This window comes from Grammomys surdaster, unplaced genomic scaffold, assembly GCF_004785775.1.
Source record: "Grammomys surdaster isolate TR1022 unplaced genomic scaffold, NIH_TR_1.0 125341, whole genome shotgun sequence".
NCBI classification, from domain to species: Eukaryota; Metazoa; Chordata; class Mammalia; order Rodentia; family Muridae; genus Grammomys; species Grammomys surdaster.
This window is the reverse complement of record NW_021620215.1, coordinates 803,196-822,815: the sequence shown is the minus strand read 5'-3', so window position 1 is coordinate 822,815 and position 19,620 is coordinate 803,196. Positions and strand designations below refer to the sequence as shown.

The 19,620-nt window shown below is 44.3% G+C and overlaps 1 protein-coding gene across 1 annotated transcript in view; it reads right to left on the bottom strand.

Annotated features, from left to right (window-relative positions):
• Positions 1-19,620, bottom strand: part of LOC114637507 (sodium/potassium-transporting ATPase subunit alpha-4) — a 36,885-nt gene extending 17,265 nt beyond the window's left edge. Inside the window, exons 1-13 of the mRNA XM_028785704.1 lie at positions 19,564-19,620; positions 19,094-19,277; positions 18,856-18,915; positions 15,823-16,029; positions 14,988-15,101; positions 12,251-12,385; positions 11,847-11,964; positions 7,509-7,777; positions 5,782-5,983; positions 5,205-5,314; positions 4,876-5,010; positions 753-942; positions 383-555 (exon numbers count right to left, since the gene is read on the bottom strand). Coding sequence (XP_028641537.1) covers positions 383-555; positions 753-942; positions 4,876-5,010; positions 5,205-5,314; positions 5,782-5,983; positions 7,509-7,777; positions 11,847-11,964; positions 12,251-12,385; positions 14,988-15,101; positions 15,823-16,029; positions 18,856-18,915; positions 19,094-19,243 — 1,863 coding nt within the window. The 5' untranslated portion in view covers positions 19,244-19,277; positions 19,564-19,620. The remainder of the gene's footprint in view (positions 1-382; positions 556-752; positions 943-4,875; positions 5,011-5,204; positions 5,315-5,781; positions 5,984-7,508; positions 7,778-11,846; positions 11,965-12,250; positions 12,386-14,987; positions 15,102-15,822; positions 16,030-18,855; positions 18,916-19,093; positions 19,278-19,563) is intronic.

Genomic DNA, 19,620 nt, shown 5'->3' with positions numbered 1-19,620 from the left:
GAGAGGAGAGGAGAGGAGAGGAGAGGGAGACAGCGATAGAGAGACAGAAACAGAAAGGACATTCACACACTGGTTGAAGCACTGCTTGACAGTGGTTTCAAACTTGTATACTCATAGAATTTCCAGAAACTTTTGAGGTACTGATACCTAAGAGTCATCCTGAGGTCTGGAGCATAGTTTAGACAACTGACTGTTCAAGCTTCCCTGGTGATTTTAACACTCAATTCAAGATAGACATCTGGAAGAAACTTCCTGTGTGACATCTACAAAGAGTGGGCACAGAAGCTCAAGGAAGCAGCAGTCAATTAGATCAGGAGTATTGGGTGCCTACTCTAGACTCGGTGTTCTGGTTCTTTCAACCTGTGACAAGGGCAGGAATTACCTTAATCCCTGCGCTTCGACACTTGCCCACAGCATCGGGCACAGCAGTCCGAGGAGGGTCAATCATAGAGATGAGACCCGCAAAACACAGATTTTCCATGGGAAAATTTAATTCATCGGTATTAAATTGGAATCCCTTAGAGAAATTGCTAGGCAAGTTCAAGAAGCAGAACCCTGCAGAGACACAAAAGGTCCAGCTGTCACCCAATGTGTCCCCCAACACAACCCCAACACCTTGTCAAGAAGCAGAATCCTGCAGAGAGACAAAGGGTCCAGTGCCACCCAATGTGTCCCCCAACACACTGAACTTTTTACCCCACAAATAGCCATTCTGACAGCGCTCTTTCAAAGCCCTCCCCCCGGCTCCTCACCCAGCACACGCTCGCCCAGACCTCCCAGCTCTAAGTAGGCATTCTGGAAGTCTGCTCTCATTTCCTCGTCCATAGGGTACTCCTGCCCATTCAGCAGGAAGCTGGAGCAAAAGTCCAGGATCCTCTCTGGAGCACCTTTCATCAGCAGCACGTGGGCTTCGGGGTTTTCTTCCAAAAGGTGGATGGACATCTAGGGAGAGGAGATGTAGCAATAGAACCAGATGGGAGGGAGGGGGAAAAGATCCTGAGGAAGGTTTTGAAGGTTAAGAGACCGCAAATGGTTTCATACTCACCTCCCACCCTCCACCTGGCCAGTGCAGACTCAAGGCTGGACCCAGCCCCTTCGTTTGCACAGGAATCTGTTAACCTCTCAGAAGTTCTCTGAGGGTACAGCAGGTACTCTTTCATCCTGACTCCTTGCTGATTAGATGGGTCATATGAACTTGAGGTCCAGTGTTCTAGAGCCAGTATCCATGTCTTATCTGCTTTGTTAGCCAAGTCCACGTGATCCTGCAAAACCTTAGTTCCTATAGAGTATTCTATAGAGAGTAAAAAGATCTTGTCTACTTTTTTTTTAAAAATGCCTTATTGACTTTTATTATGTGCATTGGTGTTTTGCCTTCGTGTGTCTGTGTGAGGCTATCAGATTACTTGGCTTGCAGACACTTGTGAGCTGTCATTTGAGTGCTGGGAATTGAACCCAGGTCCTCTGGTAAAGCAGCCAGTGTTCTTAACACTGAATTGTCTCTCCAGCCCCCTTTACTGTTTCTGTTTTTGTTTTTGTTTGAGACAGGGTTTCTCTGTATAGCCCGGGTTGTCCTGGAACTCACTCTGTAGACCAGGCTGGCCTTGAACTCAAAAATCCACCTGCTTCTGCCTCCCAAGTGCTGGGATTAAAGGCATGCGCCAAAACAAAACCCAAGCTTTGAAACTGAAGCACAAATTTTAAATAATTTAGCCCTATAGCATTCTTGTACAGGCAGGAGATGTCACTGAGAGATTGTCTACGGTTGGATGTCTGATGATGGAAGGCGAGGCAAGTTCATGAAAAGAACCTGGAGCAAGCAGAGGGAGCAGTCTGGTGGCTTGGGTTTGCCTTCCCTTGGATCTCTGAAAAGGCACCCCGTAGAGTTCCTCTTTTGCCTTATAGGAACTGCCTGCTATGGCCCCTGTTGGAGACAGAATCAGCAAACTGAAAGGAACTGTGGTAACACAGAGGAGACTAGACGGCATTTCCTGGATGTTGAGTGGGTGAGCCACTGGTTCGTAAAATGTGGTTACAGCTGATTTGTTAAAGAATGACCAGTTATATTCAAACTATGCTTAAGTCCTTAAAAAGAAAAAAAATCATTGTTTAAGGAGGAAGCTGTAAGGTTAACAAAGCTCATATTCTCAGTGACCAGTGAATATTTGTTGAATGAATAAAAAAGTCTCAGGTGAGTACAAGAGCTCCTTACTCTACTAACTTGGTCACAAGGAATAAAAATCTTGATATAAGATTACAGATGGGGGCTGGAGAGATGGCACTTAAGAACACTGTCTGCTCTTCCAGAGGTCCTGAGTTCAATTCTCAGCAACCACATGGTGGCTCACAATCATCTGTAATGGGATAAAATGCCCTCTTTCTGGTGTGTCTGAAGACAGAGACAGCGTACTAATGTGCATAAAATAAATAAATAAATCTTAAAAATGCAAAAGATTACAAGATGGCTCAGCAAATAAAGGGGCTTGAGGCAATACCTGAAGACCAGAATTTGGTCACTGTACTGACAGTGGAAAGAGTAGACCAGTCTCACAGGTTGTCCTCTGGCTGCTGCATGGATTCCATGACATGCCCCTCCCCCAAAAGAAGGGTTTTGGCTTGGCCTGGTACCACATGATTTTAATTCTACAAGTGGATCTCTGTGAGTTCAAAGCCATCCTGGTGTACATAGTGAGTTCCAGGCTATGTAGAGAGGCACTGTCTCAAAAAGAAAAGAAGAAAGGAAAAAGAAATAGGTGGGTTTTTTGTTGTTGTTTTGTTTGTTTGTTTGTTTGGCTGGGTCTCACTATGAAGCCTTATCTGGCTTGGAACTTATTCTGTAGACCAGGCTGGCCTCAAATTTACAGAGAACCTCATGGCTCTGCCTCCTGAATATTGGGATTAAAGGCATACACCACCATACCTGTCCAAAAAATTTTTATTGTTGTTGTTAAGATTACATAAAGAACAGAGTGAGTGGTTGTGGTGGTGCCTGCCTTTAATCCCAGCACTCAAGAAGCAAAGGCAAGTGGTCTCTATGTTTGAGGCTAGCCTGGTTTACTGAGTTAGTTCCAGGACATACAGGGCTGCATAGTGAGACCCTATCCCCCAAACCCCTGCAAAAAATACACACACACACACACACACACACACACACACACACACACACGATATAAAGAGGATGAAAAGAAAAAGAGAAATCAGAAATGTTCAGACTACAGTCTATTTCAGAGATAGTAAGAGACTAACAGGCTAAGTAAGACACATTCCTTTCAAAGACTGGATTCTCTGCCCTTAGAGCAAGCTAATTATAGTAGTTCGCTCAAAGCCTGTCAGAGCTAGCGTCTGCTGGAGCTGAGGCCAGTGGGGCTGGCTTGTCACACACCATGAACCACAGAGACCAGTTCTGCCACTTGAATGATATTCAGTAACTCAGAAGCACTCATATGGTAATTTGGGGGGAATACGGTTACTTGTTAGACATTCCAACAATGTCATGAATATGTTTGACTTTTATTTTTAACCACATGGAGGGAGAGGTACCTAATTCATCCAAAAGCCTTACTCACAGTCTGCCAAGCCAAAAAATTCCTGTCTGGTTAGTGAGGCCACCAAGTGTCAGAAAAAAGGAGGAATAAAGTTTGCAGCTGATATGCAGCTGTGGAAGCTGTTTTATCACAGCGACTCAGGCAGGGTAGCCAGGAAGTGTGGATCCACGGATCCCTCAGTGTTCCACAGACTGTTGTTTTGTTTATGCCTGAAGACAGAAGGCAAAACTGACTTAGGAGTCTTATTTCGTAACCGTGTTTCACACACTCAAATGTCTGGTCTTCATGGAAATACACAGAATTGGAGGAGGAATGGCTTCCTCTTCCTCCTCCTCCTTCCTCCTCCTCCTTCCTCCTCCTCCTTCCTCCTCCTCCTTCCTCCTCCTCCTCCTCCTCCTCTTCCTTCCTCCTCCTCCTTCTTCCTCCTCTAACTCCTCCTTCCTCCTCCTCCACCTCCTTCTTCTTCTTCCTGTCTTCTTCTTCCTCTCCTCTTCTCCCTCTCCTCTTCTCCTTCTCTACCTTTTTCTCCTCCTCTCCATCTTCCTCCTTTTCATTTTCTTCTTTTTCCTCTTCCTCCTCCTCCTTTAAAGACAGGGTCTCTCATACTATAGGTCAAATTTACCTGAAATTCAGAGTAACCCTGAGGCGTCAGCCCTCTCCCGGCTGCTGTTATATGAACCACCATGTGTAGCTTCTCTGGATTTCATTGTTTGTATCCCTGACCATCAGTCACCCTCTCCCTCTCCTACCTGACCCTCCCTGGATAATGAATCAATGCTTTTGAAAATGAAAAATCTAAGCTTGGAAGTGAGTTCCAGGACAGCTGGGGCTACACCTGTCTCGAAAAAAACAGAACAAAACAATGACAAACAAAAAGAGAAAAATATGACACATGTATTGTGACCCCTAACTGTCTCATGATGGCTACACTAGAGACTTCATGGGGGAACCGGGACAATTGATGGTGAAGGAAACAGTACCTTGCAGGCTAGTGTCTACAGTGGCGAATTTCATAGCAGACATTGGTTTAGACTAATAGCTGTGTGTGACTCCCAGCAGGCAGCCTCAGCTGCCGCTGCCTATCTTAGCATTTTATGACATGTTCTCTTCACAGGCAACATGGGTGAGCATTCTGCTTGGACCCTCTCCCTTTATCACCTAATTCTCTCTCCTCGGCGTTTGTCACTTTCCTTAAGGTGAGCTTTCCTCTTAGTTGGGATGCCAGATCTCCCGAACGAGTGCCCTGCTCCAAAGCTGGAGGCAAAGGTATAGCGCCCCCCACTGGCGATTCCATGCTCCCCACCGACCTCCCCCACCTTCGTCAGTTCCGTACCTGGTACTTGTTGGTAGAATTAAAGGGGATCTCTGCCACCTTGGGGTTTTTCTGTCTCATTTCACTCACAGGGCTGTAAGACTGCTCAATGAATTTGAGGAGCGCTGACTCAGAAGCATCCCCTGTTGTTGTCCGCTGCAAGGAAGGGACAGTACAGTAAGTCCCAGGAGTATACCATCTGGGCATGGGATTTACCTGTGGTCTCAAGCAGAGAGGCAGAATGGGGGAGGGATGGGTGTGTGTAGAAAACCACTGAGAAGCAGACTTTTCTGGAAGGGGTCATGTGATGGTAGTCACTGAATCACCCTCTTTCCACTTCAGCTTGATACCTTAGCTATGGGAATCGATTCTTGATGAGGCTTAAAGTCTGCCCGGTTACAGAGGCCAGCAATTCGAGCCAAGTAAAACCAGGTGTCCGAGGACTTGGGAAATGTTTTCCCTAGGGAAGAAGAAGGGGGAGAGCTGTAAACACACAGAGTTTAAAACAAGAGATTCAACTTTGAGGGGGAGGTCAGTCAGGGAACGAGGAGGTCATGACCATTCTCAGCTACAGAAGGAGTTGAAGGTCAGATAAACGAAACAAGGGTTATTCACTTTCTCCTTCACACCCAAACACTGCACAGAGACACTATCGGTTTTCTTCTCTTTCTTTTTTTCTTTTTTCTTTTTGGTCTTTTGAGACTAGGCAGGTGCCACCACTGCCTGGCTTGATATTTCATAAAACCCTTCCTCCCTTCTTTCCACGATCCAGCTCTCTCCTGTCTGTCTGACGCCATCTCTCCTGTTTGTCTGGCGTCATCTCTCCTGTCTGTCTGATGTCATCTCTCCTGTCTGTCTGGTGTCACGGTTCTCCTAACCTTCCCACCCCAAGTCCTTCTGCTCTTGGCTACCAAGACCACTAGTTACCCGTGGTTTGTTCCTCACTGGTGTCAGCCTCATACACAGTCTTATCAAACCACAAATGAGCCACTGTCATGCGGTTCTGGGTGAGGGTGCCTGTCTTGTCTGAGCAGATGGTAGATGTGGAGCCCAGTGTCTCCACCGCCTCCAGGTTCTTCACCAGGCAGTTCTTGCGAGCCATGCGCTTGGCTGTCAGCGTGAGGCACACCTAAGTTCACCGAAAAGAGAAAGAATGGATTGAGGGGAGGACTGACCACGTTACTTTGCTTTGGAAATTTGATTATTTTTATTTCCCTTTTATTCTAACCTGGTCTTTAGAAATCCCACCTGTGATCTGCGTAAGGGATACTGAGGAACGGATTTATGGTAAGAGTTCAGTACCTTCCTCCTATGTCTGTCACAGAGCACAGGCTCCTTCCCCTGGATACCTTTAGATCTTCCAGTCAGGAGCCTCTTGGCCACCCTAGATCACTTCCTGTCTTTCAGATCCACTCTCTTCAAGGACCACATCGATGGGTCATGCTTTATTATAGTATACAGTGCTATGTATGGACAGGGCATCTTGCCAATAGTTTCAGAAAAGTTTGGGCAGGAGGGAATGGTGTTGACATTGGGAAAGGATGTCACAGTACTAAAAAGCCCTTGAGATATTTAAACCAGAACATTTTTTAAAATCATAAATTGAAGGTAAGGTTGTTTTTAAAAATTAACAAACTATTGTGCTTTGGATACATTATGTACAGTATTCCAATTATGGATTTATAATTTATTTATATTACATTGCTAGTTCCTAGCATTTTAAAACTAGTCCTAACATACTCTAAATGTTATCCTTATTTTTTTGTTGTTTTTGGTTTTTTTTCGAGACAGGGTTTCTCTGTGTAGCCCTGGCTGTCCTGGAACTCACTCTGTAGACCAGGCTGGCCTCGAACTCAGAAATCGCCTGCCTCTGCCTCCCAAGTGCTGGGATTAAAGGCATGTGCCACCACCGCCCAGTGTTATCCTTATTTCTATTTTAAGAAGGCTATTGAAAAACTAGAGCACACCCAAACAAGTTATTAGCAAGACAGAGCTGAGACCAAGTCATAGGAAGAATGGTTAAGGGAAAAGGGATTGCTTGGAGAATCTGAGGGGACATACTGAGTGCCATCGGGGGTGGGTGGGGCTTAGGCCATTAGGAAGCAAAGAACCAAACTTATCTTGGCTGGGAGAACCAGGATGGAACAGGGAATCATATTTCTGCTCAGTTTAACTAAAGTGAGCTAAGAGCAAGACATGCTGAGACAAAGGCGCTGTGTCCGCCATCCTCAGAAACAAACCACAATTATCTTTCATGGATTTTTATAGAGGACATTCAGTGTTGGCTCAAAGGTTGATTTTAAATGGCCTTGAAGTCCTTTCCAGTAGAATCCTGTAATCCTAAATTAATCTTTCTCTAGAAACTAACAAATACATGAGGCCTGAAGATCTTAAGTGATTTGGCGGAGTTTAACAGCCTTTCTCTGTTGCATCTTGCGTCCTCTTTCACCGAGGGGAAAGAGTAGTCACAGAGGCACAGGCAGAGGAAGGCAGGGTAGTGCTGGTGGGAACTAAATTGCTTCTGATGCCTGTACGTACCTCAGGGATACCCCTCACTTCAGAAGTTCATTAACAGCAAAAGTGATGGTAGGGACTTCTTTTCCCTGGGGTCATTTGTCTGCCCAGAGGTCACCCCTCCCACCTTGTTTACTCACAGTGACAGTGGCCAGCAGCCCTTCTGGCACATTGGCCACAATGATGCCAATAAGGAAAATGACAGCATCCAGCCAGGTATAGCCCAAGATAAGTGCGAGAAAAAAAAACGAGATGCCGAGGAAGACTGCGACAGCTGTGATCAAATGAATGAAGTGTTGGATTTCAATGGCAATGGGGGTCTTGCCCATTTGCAAGCCTGATGTCAGGGAAGCAATGCGGCCCATGACTGTGTAGTCCCCTGTAGCAATCACAATACCCCGGGCTGTTCCTGTGAATGAAGGAAGAAGCTATGACTCCATACTGTGGTAGCGTAAGAAATGCCTGGGTTGGTATCACCACCCCAGTTACTGACATAGAACTTCTAAAATCCATTGGTTGTATTGCTAGGAGAATCTTTTGTTATCACGATTGGTTCCTGACACTTTATAGTTTCTGGTGTGATAGGAATATCGGAAAGAGAGTTTCCAAATTCCATAGAATCCCTAGTTGATAAGAGAAACCTTTGCTTTAATGAGGCAACTCTTGGTGGGCTCTTGGGTAGCCCCAGGATGAGGAAGTTTGGAACCAGCCATGCAAATATAGGATGGGCTTTCAACTCTATAGCAAACATCCAGTATGGGGAGAGAGGCTGAAGGTTGAGTTGATTACCAATAGCAAATGATATAATCAGTCATGTCTATGTAATAAAACACCCGTTAAAAAGCCAATGACAACTGCGTTTGGAGAGCTTCCAGGCTGGCAAACACATGGAGGTATCTGGAGGATAGCATACTCAAGATGTAGAAACTCCACATCCCTGCCCACATCCCTGCCCACATCCCTGCCCGAATCCCTGCCCACATCCCTGCCCTGTGCGTGTCTCCCATCTGCCTGTTCACTTGTCTCCTATTAATAAGTGCAAAATGGAGGCCACGTGCTTCCCTGACTTCTGTGAGCCTTAAGGAAAAAGTCATAGGTATTTCAGTTCACAGCCACCCTGTCAGAAATATGGATGACAGCCTATTTCTTGGACTAGAGACTGATGTAGGAAGAGTCTCATGGTATTGAACCCTAATCTGATGCTATTTTGAGGTAGTTAGTATCAAAATTTGACTGAGTTATGGGGAACTAATGGGCAATCCCTGCAGTAAGACATGGGATTCCGTGCAGACAGGAAAAGTCAAGGTATAAGTCCCAGGCTGCTAAGCATCCTACAGTGCTCACTGAGCCCTCCTGTCACTCACAACAAAGACCTCTCCAGTCCTCCAGGTCAGTATTTGAGAAACTCTGCCTGAGGAGCCCCCTCCTTGCTTTTCTGACTAGAGCTAGTCTGACCTCTGCTGGGTAGCACAAGCCATAACACCTGTCCCCTGTGCTTTTCCAGGGCCTTTCCCTCCTCCACCAGTTTTGCTCCCTATGTAGAAGGACACTGTGGTTGCCTTTACCCACAACTTTAAAACAAGGTTGTTTAAAACCGTTCTTTTTGCTTTCCCATAGTGCCTGTCATTCCTACCATTCAAGTTATAGAATTTCCAGGGGAAAAAACCCATGGAAAGAACTTTTATTTCAGAAGCAGAAGGGCACAGGGCTGAACCATCAAGTTTTTGAACAAATAGTTCTTTACCCTGAGACAAAGTACCATGCTTCCTAAGACTATGACTTCCTTGTATTTAACATGGAATGAAGCACAGCGCAGATGCTGTGAGTTACACCTAGAAATCCAGTATTTGAGAGGAGGAGGAGGAGGAGGAGGAGGAGGAGGGGAAACAAAGAACCCACAAAGCTGTGAAATCAAATGTCTCCAAAAAAAAGAAGTCTAGAACAAGGTTGGATGTATGGTAAACACTCAACTTTATTCTGGCATTCAGGTGAATAAAAGATTATCTAAAGAAGCAGTATAAAATTAGACATGTGAATCATAGGAGCAGATCCCACAAACACATGGGCACAGAGCAGCTGGCTGTCCCCAGTTCTAGAATTGCCTTTAGCAACAGTCAAGGAACATGGAGCTGGATAGATAGTTCAGTGATTAAGAGCATCTCCTGCTCTTGCAGACAACTTGGACTTGGTTCTCAGAACCTACATGGTAGCTCACGGCCGTCTCTAAATGCAGTTTGAGGGCTCACCTCTACTGACCTCCTTGGGCTCCTGAGTATATGTGGGACATATATGCAGACACAGACAGACAGACAGACAGACAGACACACACACACACACACACACACACACAAACTATTTTAAAAAGAATCTAACAATAGAGTTCTTAGGTGGATGGGCCAGTATTACAGGGAAGCAGACTCTAGAAAGGGTCAAAATGTAAAACATCCTACAGACAACCTTTGAATTGGTTAACCCAGGGATTCTCTGAACCTTTATGAAAATAATAAAATGACTGAAAGATACTGAAGGATTTTTTATTTTTGATAAGGTGGGTGTAGGTGGCTACAGTGTTATTTAAATCTATCTTATGCAAATATCTAACTAGAAAAGCTTAAATGTAATAAATGCTCCCTGTGTGTCTAGAGATGGTTAGCATCAAACCGGAAGAAAATTGATAAGGGCAAATATCCTGTATCTTAGGACAGACTGTTCCCCCATACACCTTGCATGGATCATCAGAGCGAGATCAGGCTCCCTAGAAGCATGGGAACACAAAAGAGAGGGATTTGTGCCATTGCCTATCAAGGTCCATAGCAACGACAGCTGGGAGGGAAGGATAAAGTTGTATTTATGTTACTACTTTGTAAACTGGGCTAGGGTGAAGGTTAAAGGGGAAACTGGTCTAAGGCAAATGCTATTACTCAGCAAGCTATACAAAACTTACATAGTTTAGTGGGCATGGTAGGACACTTCTTTAACTTCAGCACACATGAGGATCTCTCTGAGTTCAAGGTCAGCCTAGCCTACATAGCAAGTTCTAGGACAGTCAGAGCTACATAGTGAGACCTGATATGTTTCAACAAACAAAATTCCTTAGCCTAATCTAGCTAGTTCTACCCTTTGGCTACATTTGGATTTTGTTTGTCTCCTACTCAATCCCTTTTCTCCAAGATAGACCCGCGTTGCTCAGCTGGAGTGCCTTCCTTCACCCACTCTTGCCTAACTCAATCCCTTTTCTCCAAGATAGACCCGTGTTGCTCAGCCAGAGTGCTTTCACCCACTCTTGCCTAACTCACTTGTCAGCAGCACACACGTAGCTGATGAAAACCTACTCCAGAAAGATAAGCCTGAGTAAATGTTCTCCTAAAGCATAACAGCCAAAATACAGCATTTTCAGAGGAATCTTGATAGTTTGCATTTTTCTGTACATTCAATAATTATGTGTTTTATATATTGTGTACAAGTCAAATGATATATTTTCTTTCTGGCTGTGTTCTTCCTTAATGTATATTGAACATTACTGTTATTATTAAGACATTTTCAAGTAAAGTGATTTAATGAGGAGAGGTGATTAGCACTCTCCCTGTAGAGCGGTGTGAGAAGCAGAGGTAAGCGCATGGGCTTTGGAGACAGGCTTCCATTAGAATCTCTAATCTCCCTCCTCTCTGTTGGATCCCACTCTAAACTATGGTGAGCATGTAATTTCTATGAACTTTATAGAGTTTAGTGTGACATTGTGGGAGTCAGAAAAAATGTTTATAGTGCTTGACACTACAGTTATATGCATTTATACATTCCACAGAAAGCACCTATCTTTAGACAGTGAGACATCTATTCTTAAGCATTAATAATGATTTGAAAGTAGATCTGGAGTATGTTTAGGTTTCCTAAAGGGCAAAGGGCAAAGGGCAAAGGGCAAAGGGCAAAGGGCAAAGGGGAGAGGGACATAAACGCTGTTAAGTCCTGTCTCAGGAGTCCCTTCCTTTCATTCTGGGGACAAAGCCAGTGTTTGAATGGTAGAATTTGAGGGACACCTCTGATAAGTCAAGCTTGTGGTGTTGGTATCTTCCTCTGGAAGGTAAAAGGAGTTAGGAGAGTGACCTGGCAGAGATGGATAATGTTCCTCCATTCTGTGCTATTTTCAACACATGAACCAGCTCCTCCACCAGCTCAAACCACTGTCAACAACTACAGGATGCTGACAGTGTACTATACCTTGTGCTAAGCATTTTATACTGATGTCACTTAGTCCATAAGCAATTGATGGGTAGCAGGTTTTAGTATTAACAGTATACAAATTTGGAAATGATGGCTTTGACTTTTTTTTTTTTTTTTGCCAGAAGTCATTAAGCACCTGAGTGACAGAGAAGCCAATCTGGATACTGTCTTCCTACTCTAAAACCTTTAGAAAACAGAAGGTTTTAACAGCCATGTGTTTCCACCTCCTTTTTTGAGTCTGCATATGATTCAATATTCACCTTCTACACAGTTGGTGGAGAAGAAGATGATATTCCGTGTCTCCAGAGGGTTCTCATGGGTGCAATCAGGGCAGCGAGACTGGGGTTCTGACTCCCCAGTCAAGGAGGAGTTGTCTACCTGGGATGGGAAGGACAAGTTAAAAGGCAGTCGTCGGACAAAGGATGGATTCATGAATGAAGGCAGCACCACCTTGTCTGTCAGAACCATCATGTCATTAACATGCAGAGATAGAGATAAGCAATTCTACTCCCAGCACCTCATCTTCTTTCCCCCAAACCTCTCTCATCTCTGTCTCAAGGTTCTGAATAATAAGATCATAATAAGACTAAACCCAGGTCTTCGCTGTGCCTTAGAGCCAGACATTGCCATAGGCTGCCTCCTATAGCTTTCCGAATCTCCTCACCTTACATCCTTGTGCAGAGATAACCCTGATATCAGCAGGGATTTGGTCTCCACCCTTCACTTCTACTAGGTCTCCCAAAACCACATCTTTTACATGGATTTGCATTTTCTCTCCATCTCGAATTACCAGAGCTTGCTGTAGGAAGATAATGTAGGGTTGTTATACATCCTCTTACTTCCTGTCCTGTTCCAACCCTCTCCACCTCTGTCCTTCTGTGTTGTCTCTACTATTGCTATCTGCAGAACCTTTGCAATGTGACGTTGATGGCCTTTCCATCAAGACGTGGGATCTATCTCTTTGTCCCTAAATGTAGAATTCACCATGTAATCTCTTTTTATTTTTGGCCCAGAAGATTTTAGCAAATGTGGTAAAAATAAAGGCTTAAAAAATTATTTCATGTACAGATGCAGAGACCCACAGGCAAACATTAGGTGGAGCTTGCAGGATCCCAATGAAAAAGGGGAAGAAGAATTGTAGGAGACAGAGGGGTCAGGACACCACAAGAAACCCACAGAATCAACTAACCTGGGCCGATTGGGGCCAGAACTGACAACCAGGAATCCTGCAAGAATCTGGCCTAGGCTTTCCACAAATATGTTATGGTTGTGGTCTTCCTGTGGGGCTCTCAACAGTGGGAGCAGAGGCTGTCTCTGACTCTGTTGCCTGCCTTTGGGACCTTTTCCCTTAAGTGGCTGCCTCATCTAACCTCAACTGGAGAAGATGCACCTAGTCTTACTGCAACTTGATATGCCAAGGCTGTTTGATACCCAAGGGAGGCCTCCCCTTTTCTGAAGAGCAAAAGAGGAGGAGTGGGGGAGGAAAGGAGGAGAAGAACCAGAAGAGGAGGAGGGATGGGAAACTTTGGATCTGGATATAAAGTAAATAAATAAATTAGTGAAAAAAAGATTGTCCATGTTAAGGTTTGCCCTGCTGTTCCTGGGAATCCCTCTGTTCCCATGAACAAGCCAGAGCTCCAAGCGTCCCAATCCTTTCAACTGAGGAGTGAATAAGGTTATCTTCTGTTTCTCCCTAGAGCAAGCTGAAGCCAGCTTAGACCAGAGCAGCAGCACCAACACGGAACTGTGACAAAAGCCATGTTTGGGTGGTATATTAGGCAATCAGTGCCACCTGATAAACTCCAAGATCCTAGTCAAAACTCTTATTCAAAGAAAGAATAAGAAAGGGAGAAGAAACTCTTAGGCTACAAGGGTAGCACAGGATAATATTGTTGCATGATTTGGGAGAATTTTTTAAAAAGCTTCTAGGCCTGTATTTAGGAACTCCAATCTGCTGTCGTACTATTTCCAGATACCTTTAAAAACATTCAATTTGAAAATAAAATTTACATTTCAGAAAACTTTCAGTAATAATAGTGACAAGCACACCTATAAAACTTTCTCCTGTCTTCACCCACTGGCTTTTCACCTCAGTTGCTTGATCGTCTCCTGTCTCCTGTTATATGCATCACAAGAATTTATCCTAAACACCTAAAAACTTTTGTGTGCTTTTGCAAAAAATTACATAATCTTTGTTCTTAAAAAGATTTATTTTATGTATATATATATATATATATATGCATATCTACACAGACACATATATGCATGTACACACATACATATATATGTATGTACATACACACATATATAGATATGCACCATATTTATGCCTGATGCCTGTGAGGCCAGAAGAGAAGGAAGGTGAGAATCCCTTGAAGCTGGAGTTTCAGGTGGTTGTAAGCTACCATTAGGGTGTGGTAACAGAACTCAGGACCTCTGCAAGAACAAATTATTAGGGTTTCTATTGCTTGGATAAACACCATGATCAAAGTCACCGTTGGGAGGAAAGGGTTCATGTCACTGAAACTTTCCTCATCACAGTCCATTATCCAAGGAACTCAGGAACTCAAGGCAGGAGCTGATGCAGAGGCCACGGAGAAGTGCTACCTACTGGCTTGCTCTCCATGGGCTTGCTCAGCCGCTTTCTTACAGCACCCAGGACCACCAGCTGAGGGGTGGCACTGTCCACAGTGATTTGGAGCCTCCCACATTAATCATCAATCAAGGAAATGTACCACAGGCTTGCCCACGTGCCAATCTGGTAGGGTCATTTTCTCAACTGAATTCCTTCTTCCCAAGTGACTCTAGCATGTGTTGGGTTGACATAAAAATAGCCAACATAAGCAGCAAGTGCCGTTAAGTGTGCCTCCATCTCTTGGCCCCTAGATTATTCTTTTCTATGACAACATAGTGATAAGTTTCAAGTGGTTTCATTTTGATGCAATACTCACATTTACTGTGTACACTTCAGCTTTTGGCACATGACCCAATATGTTTCTTTAAGACTTTGTCTCCCAACATAGCATCAGGCCCAGGACCTATATCTTTACCAGAATATTCATATTGCTGTATCCTTTTAGCTTTTTAAAAACTGGAACATTTCCACAGATTCATTGACTTTAATGTCAGCCTTCCCAGTGGCTTTGTTTTCAGTAGATGTCCTTATTTAAGTTGTGGAGGGTTATTCTTCATTTTACTGTCACTTTCCGACTAGACAATTTGTGGCTATTACCATCAGAGCTTTATTACGTTTCTTCTGGTAATTTCCAGGCTCCCTCATCACCAGCTTCATTCAGCACCTTCACTGTGTGCAACAGTCTCCAGGGGACTGAGCGATTATATAACTGGTCACATTCTGTACTTCCTCTAAGTAGCTCCCCCCACATACAAGTCCTATGTACCTGAGGCACCATGTTCTTAAAAGACTCCATGATCTTGGAGCTCTTGGCCTCCTGGTAATATGAGAAGCATCCAGTAATGAAGACCACAGCAGATAGTACAATACCCAGGTACAGCTGAAGGTAGAGAAAGAAAGTGTTATTAGCACATCCTTCCCCTCCCTCCCCCCATATCCTCAGACAGATTGCCAAGGGAACAACCTTCTTCTGACTGGAGGAAGTCATGGGACTGAGGGCTGAGGAGGATTTGGGAAGTGTTGGCACACTTGGCTTCCTGGTTATGAAGACCTAAGCTATTGTGTTGAGTGGTCAGAAAACTCCCAGAGAATTGAACCTTCCTCTCCCTCTACAGGCAGGAGGCAGATAACGAGCCAGGGAAAGTAAGAGATGAAGAGGTTGGCATTCTGAGTAAGAAGGGCAGGGCTGGGGGGACTGCAGGTGGAGAGATGGTTCAGCAGTTAAGAGCACTGATTGCTCTTCCAGAGGTCCCGAGTTCAATTCCTAGCAATCACATGTTGGATCATAACCATCTATACTGGGATCTGATGCCCTCTTCCTGTATGTCTGAAGACAACTACAGTCTGAAGATGAGCTACAGTGTACTTATATACATAAAGTAAATAAATACATTTTCCAAAGTTGGGGGAGGATTGCAAAACACTGTGATGGCCACTTGGTGAGTAGACTGGTAGAATAATGCCTCTTAGAGAGTTGAAGCAGAAACTTTCTAAGATAGAGTTTGCAGGAGACCGAGATAGACCAAGAGTTTCCCCAGAAACTTCTGAACTGTTGGTGATTTGAGTCAGAAGGATTTGGAAGTTTTGGGGAGGGAGCTCACATTATCTTTGTTGCCGTTTTCTTTGTCATAATGTACATGTATGCCATAGGCCAGGAAACAGAGACAGGCGCCAGTCCACAGCAGGAGGGAGAAGCCACCAAACATTTGTTTACAGAATTTGACCCACTCTGGAGTGGTTGGAGGAGGGGTTAGTGTATTCGGTCCATTGAGAAACAGAATTTCCTGGGCATCTCCAGAGCTAAGACCCTGTGTGGAGAAGAAATAAGGATGGAGAGGAAGCTGTGAAGAGGAACCAGTTACAGCAAGAGGACCTACTGGTTACAGCCTCAGGATAGGACTACCCTAAAGCAGCCTTGGAACATCCTTCTGAAGATTCTTTCTGATAAGGTAGGATTTTAGAATTTGTGTTGTAGATGGCTCTGCCAGTCTTCCATGCTGTCTCCGCAAGGCTGGGCATTGCCCAGACCATCCCCTCGATCCATGAGGGCCCAGTAGAAAGATGAGATTCTAATGCTTAAAGATTAATCAAAGCCTTATATATTTGGTAATGATCAGTAACAAGATACCCATACAATCAGAAGTATAACAATACCCAACCTAGATATACCAACTACCTTTGACTGCTACAGACACATGAACATCCGCCTCCATCTCCCCCCTCTCTCTCCTAGCTCCTCCTCTTCCTTTTCCTCCTTTTCTCCTTACTCCTCCTCTTCCTCTCCTAACTCCTCCCACATTAGCTCCTCCTACAGAAAGGGTTTTATTTAGCATGCTTACTTATATAGAGCTTTTTGTTTGTTTGCTCATTTGTGTATGGGTTGGTTTACAAACCTTGAACTTAGATATTTTATCCTGGAGCTTGGTCATGTGATAGGAGCTGAGAATACCATCATTAATAGGAATGGTCTCCACCCGAAGGGACTCTGGGATGGCAGGTTGGGAAGTTTGATTGCTGCAAGGCGTGACAACCTAAATCAATTCTTAGACTCACATGGTAGAGAGAACTGAATTCCACAAGTTGTCCTCTGACCTCTATGTGCATACTGTGGCACAATCACACCTCCACACATAAACTTAGGTGTTCACAATCAATCAATCAATCAATCAATTGAACAAATGAAATTCCAGAATGTTCCTTATTCTTAGGGAGCTCAAGCTGGGAAGCAAACATATGGAGATGATATAGTATACTAAGCTAACTGGGGCTGTGATCCATGCTGCTGGTAACAGCTTGGCATTCACGCTTTGGCTTTCCAGTTTGGAAACTAGGGAAATCAAACTAAAGACACTCGTGCACAGACTTTATTCTAGCCTTATGCACACAATTCTGTGATTTTTTTCCCCTTAACGTTATGTGATAATAGAATCTACCAAAGCCTATCAGCCATTCCCTTAGCCTCTCTTCAAAAAGATCCAAGGGGACTTCACTATTCTCTCAAGCGTCTAAAGCTTTTAATAACAATACTAAATCATTGTCTTCTTTACTCATTCTTGAGGATGGATGATTGGCCACCAAGTTTCAAGACAACCTGATCTGCATAGTAAGGCTCTGTGTCAAAAAAATATGTATGGTAAATGTTACGGTTTGACACTTAGATATTCCCCAAATTACCTGATTCCGAGCTGATGGTGGTGTTGTGAAGGTGCTTTCAGGAGACAGTTCAGGGAAGGGAATAGAGGACTGGGAGGTGTCCTTGAAAAGTATGTTGGGATTCTTCCCCCATCTTCCTATTGACCATGAAGTAAGCAGCTTCGTTCCATCACATGGCTCTCTTCCTCCCCACAGGTGAAGTGTGAGCAGTGGAGGCACGAGACCATGGCCCGAACCCTAAAGCTCTGAGTCGGAATTCCTCCTTTACATCGTTTGTCTCTGTCTTAAGTTACTTTTTCCTATTGCTGTGAAGAGACACCATGGCCAAGGCAACCTACACCACCAAGTGTTTATTGGGGCTCACAGTCCCAGATGGTTAGAGCCATGACCATCAGGACACAGACTATGGCAGCAAGTAGGTTGTAGCTGAGAGCATACATCCTGATTCATAGGCACAAGGCAGAGAGGGTGCTTACTTGGCATGGCTGGACTTTTAAAACTTTAGAGCCCCAATAACATACCTCCTCCAACAAGGCCATACCCCCCAATTCTTCCCCAGAAGGTCCACTACTTACTTGGTGGACAAAATATTCAAACATAAATCTGTGGGGACCCTTCTTGTTCAAACACCACAGATTCAGATATTTTGTCACAGTAATAGAAAGCTCACTCTTCAAGTTTTCCAAAGACATCATGATATATCCCATGATAGATTTAATAACAAAAGGTATGAGACTTCAGATTTTTCTATTAGAAAGCTACACATTAAATGCTGAGCATAGTGTCACACACCTTTAATTCCAGCAGAGGCAGGTGGATTTCTATGAGTTCAAGGCCAGCTTGGTCTACATAGTAGTGGGTTCCAGGCTAATCAGAGCTACATAGTAAGGTCTTGTCTCGAGAAAACAAACATATAAAAGAAAGAAAGTTAGGTATTAAAGAGATTTGTAAAATGTAAGATGACACGAATTGTTTTTGAAAAGTGTAGATACTTGGTTAAGAAATTATTGCTGTTAGTTTATAATAAACCATTTTTCCTTCTCTTCTTTCTTTCATGACTGAGGATCAAACTCAGGCAGAGGATGCTCTACCACTGAGCCACACTCTCAGAGACTAATCTATTTATAAACAAACCAGGAAATACTTTCAAAATTTGCCAATTTAAATTTTACTATGGCAAATACCAGTAACGTTATTTTTTACCTAAGCAAAAGCTCTTTGGAGTCCTTGATAAATCTTAAGAGTAAAAACAGGTCTAGAGGACAAAACAAAAGGCATATTCCCAATCATCCACACCGGCACAGCTTTCTTGGGTAGTTACTGTGGCCATTTTTTCCAAGTAGAATTACGTAGAGGTTTTGCGGGGCTGAGGGTGAGAGGTAAAATGTTGGATTTGGAGGTGGGGGTGGGGTCACTTTCAGTGACTACACTGTCCTAGTGGCTTCAAGTCACTGAGGGCCTCTGCTTCAAGCAGCTCTTACCTTGGTCAAGTCCACGGAGTACTTGGCACTCAGCTCATCCAACGTTAGCTTGTGATCATCCTGAGGGGACAGAAGTGTTATCAAGGTGAGACGGTGACTTCAGGCCATGTGCAGAGAGGAAGGAGGGGGTGAGAAGGGTAGTCCTGGCAGTGTGTTTTTGTCCTCCAGGTAGGATGTGGAGGCCAGCAGCAGAAGGCTGACGGGTCTTTCAAGGGCAATTTGATTTGGGCATCCTCACCATAACCGCTTCCTTCTTCAGCTCCTCTAAATCTTTTTTTCTTCTTTTCATTTTCGGCTGTCTATTCGTAGTTGAAGGCTTAGTGCTGGGTCTTGGGCTCTGAGTGTACTCACTAGGGGCCTCTGTCTCTTTTTCTTTTCCAGGCTCCATAATGTGATTTCTAGATATAGCTGGCTCGGCTCAACTGGTGGAAAGAAAGCAAAAGAGGGTTAAGGGGGTGTGGGAGTGATTGGGGGAGGGGTTGAGGAGTTGAGGAGTTGACGGGTGAGGCCAGTGTAGTTGAAAGAGCAAAGGCCAGCTAAAGGCTGGGAAGGTAGAAAGAAGTCTGTAAGCGTGGGGAAGGAAAGGTGAGGAAGGGAACAAGTCTGAGTGGCAAGGCTGGAGAAGGAAGCGCCAAGCTGAGTGAGTCTAGACTCTGAAAGTGAGGGTGAGGTAAAGGGCAGAGATTGGTGTGGGGTGTACCCGGGTGCCTAAATGATGAAGATGCAGGGCTCAGCAGGTGGGAAGTGCAGTGGGAGCCGAGGTCA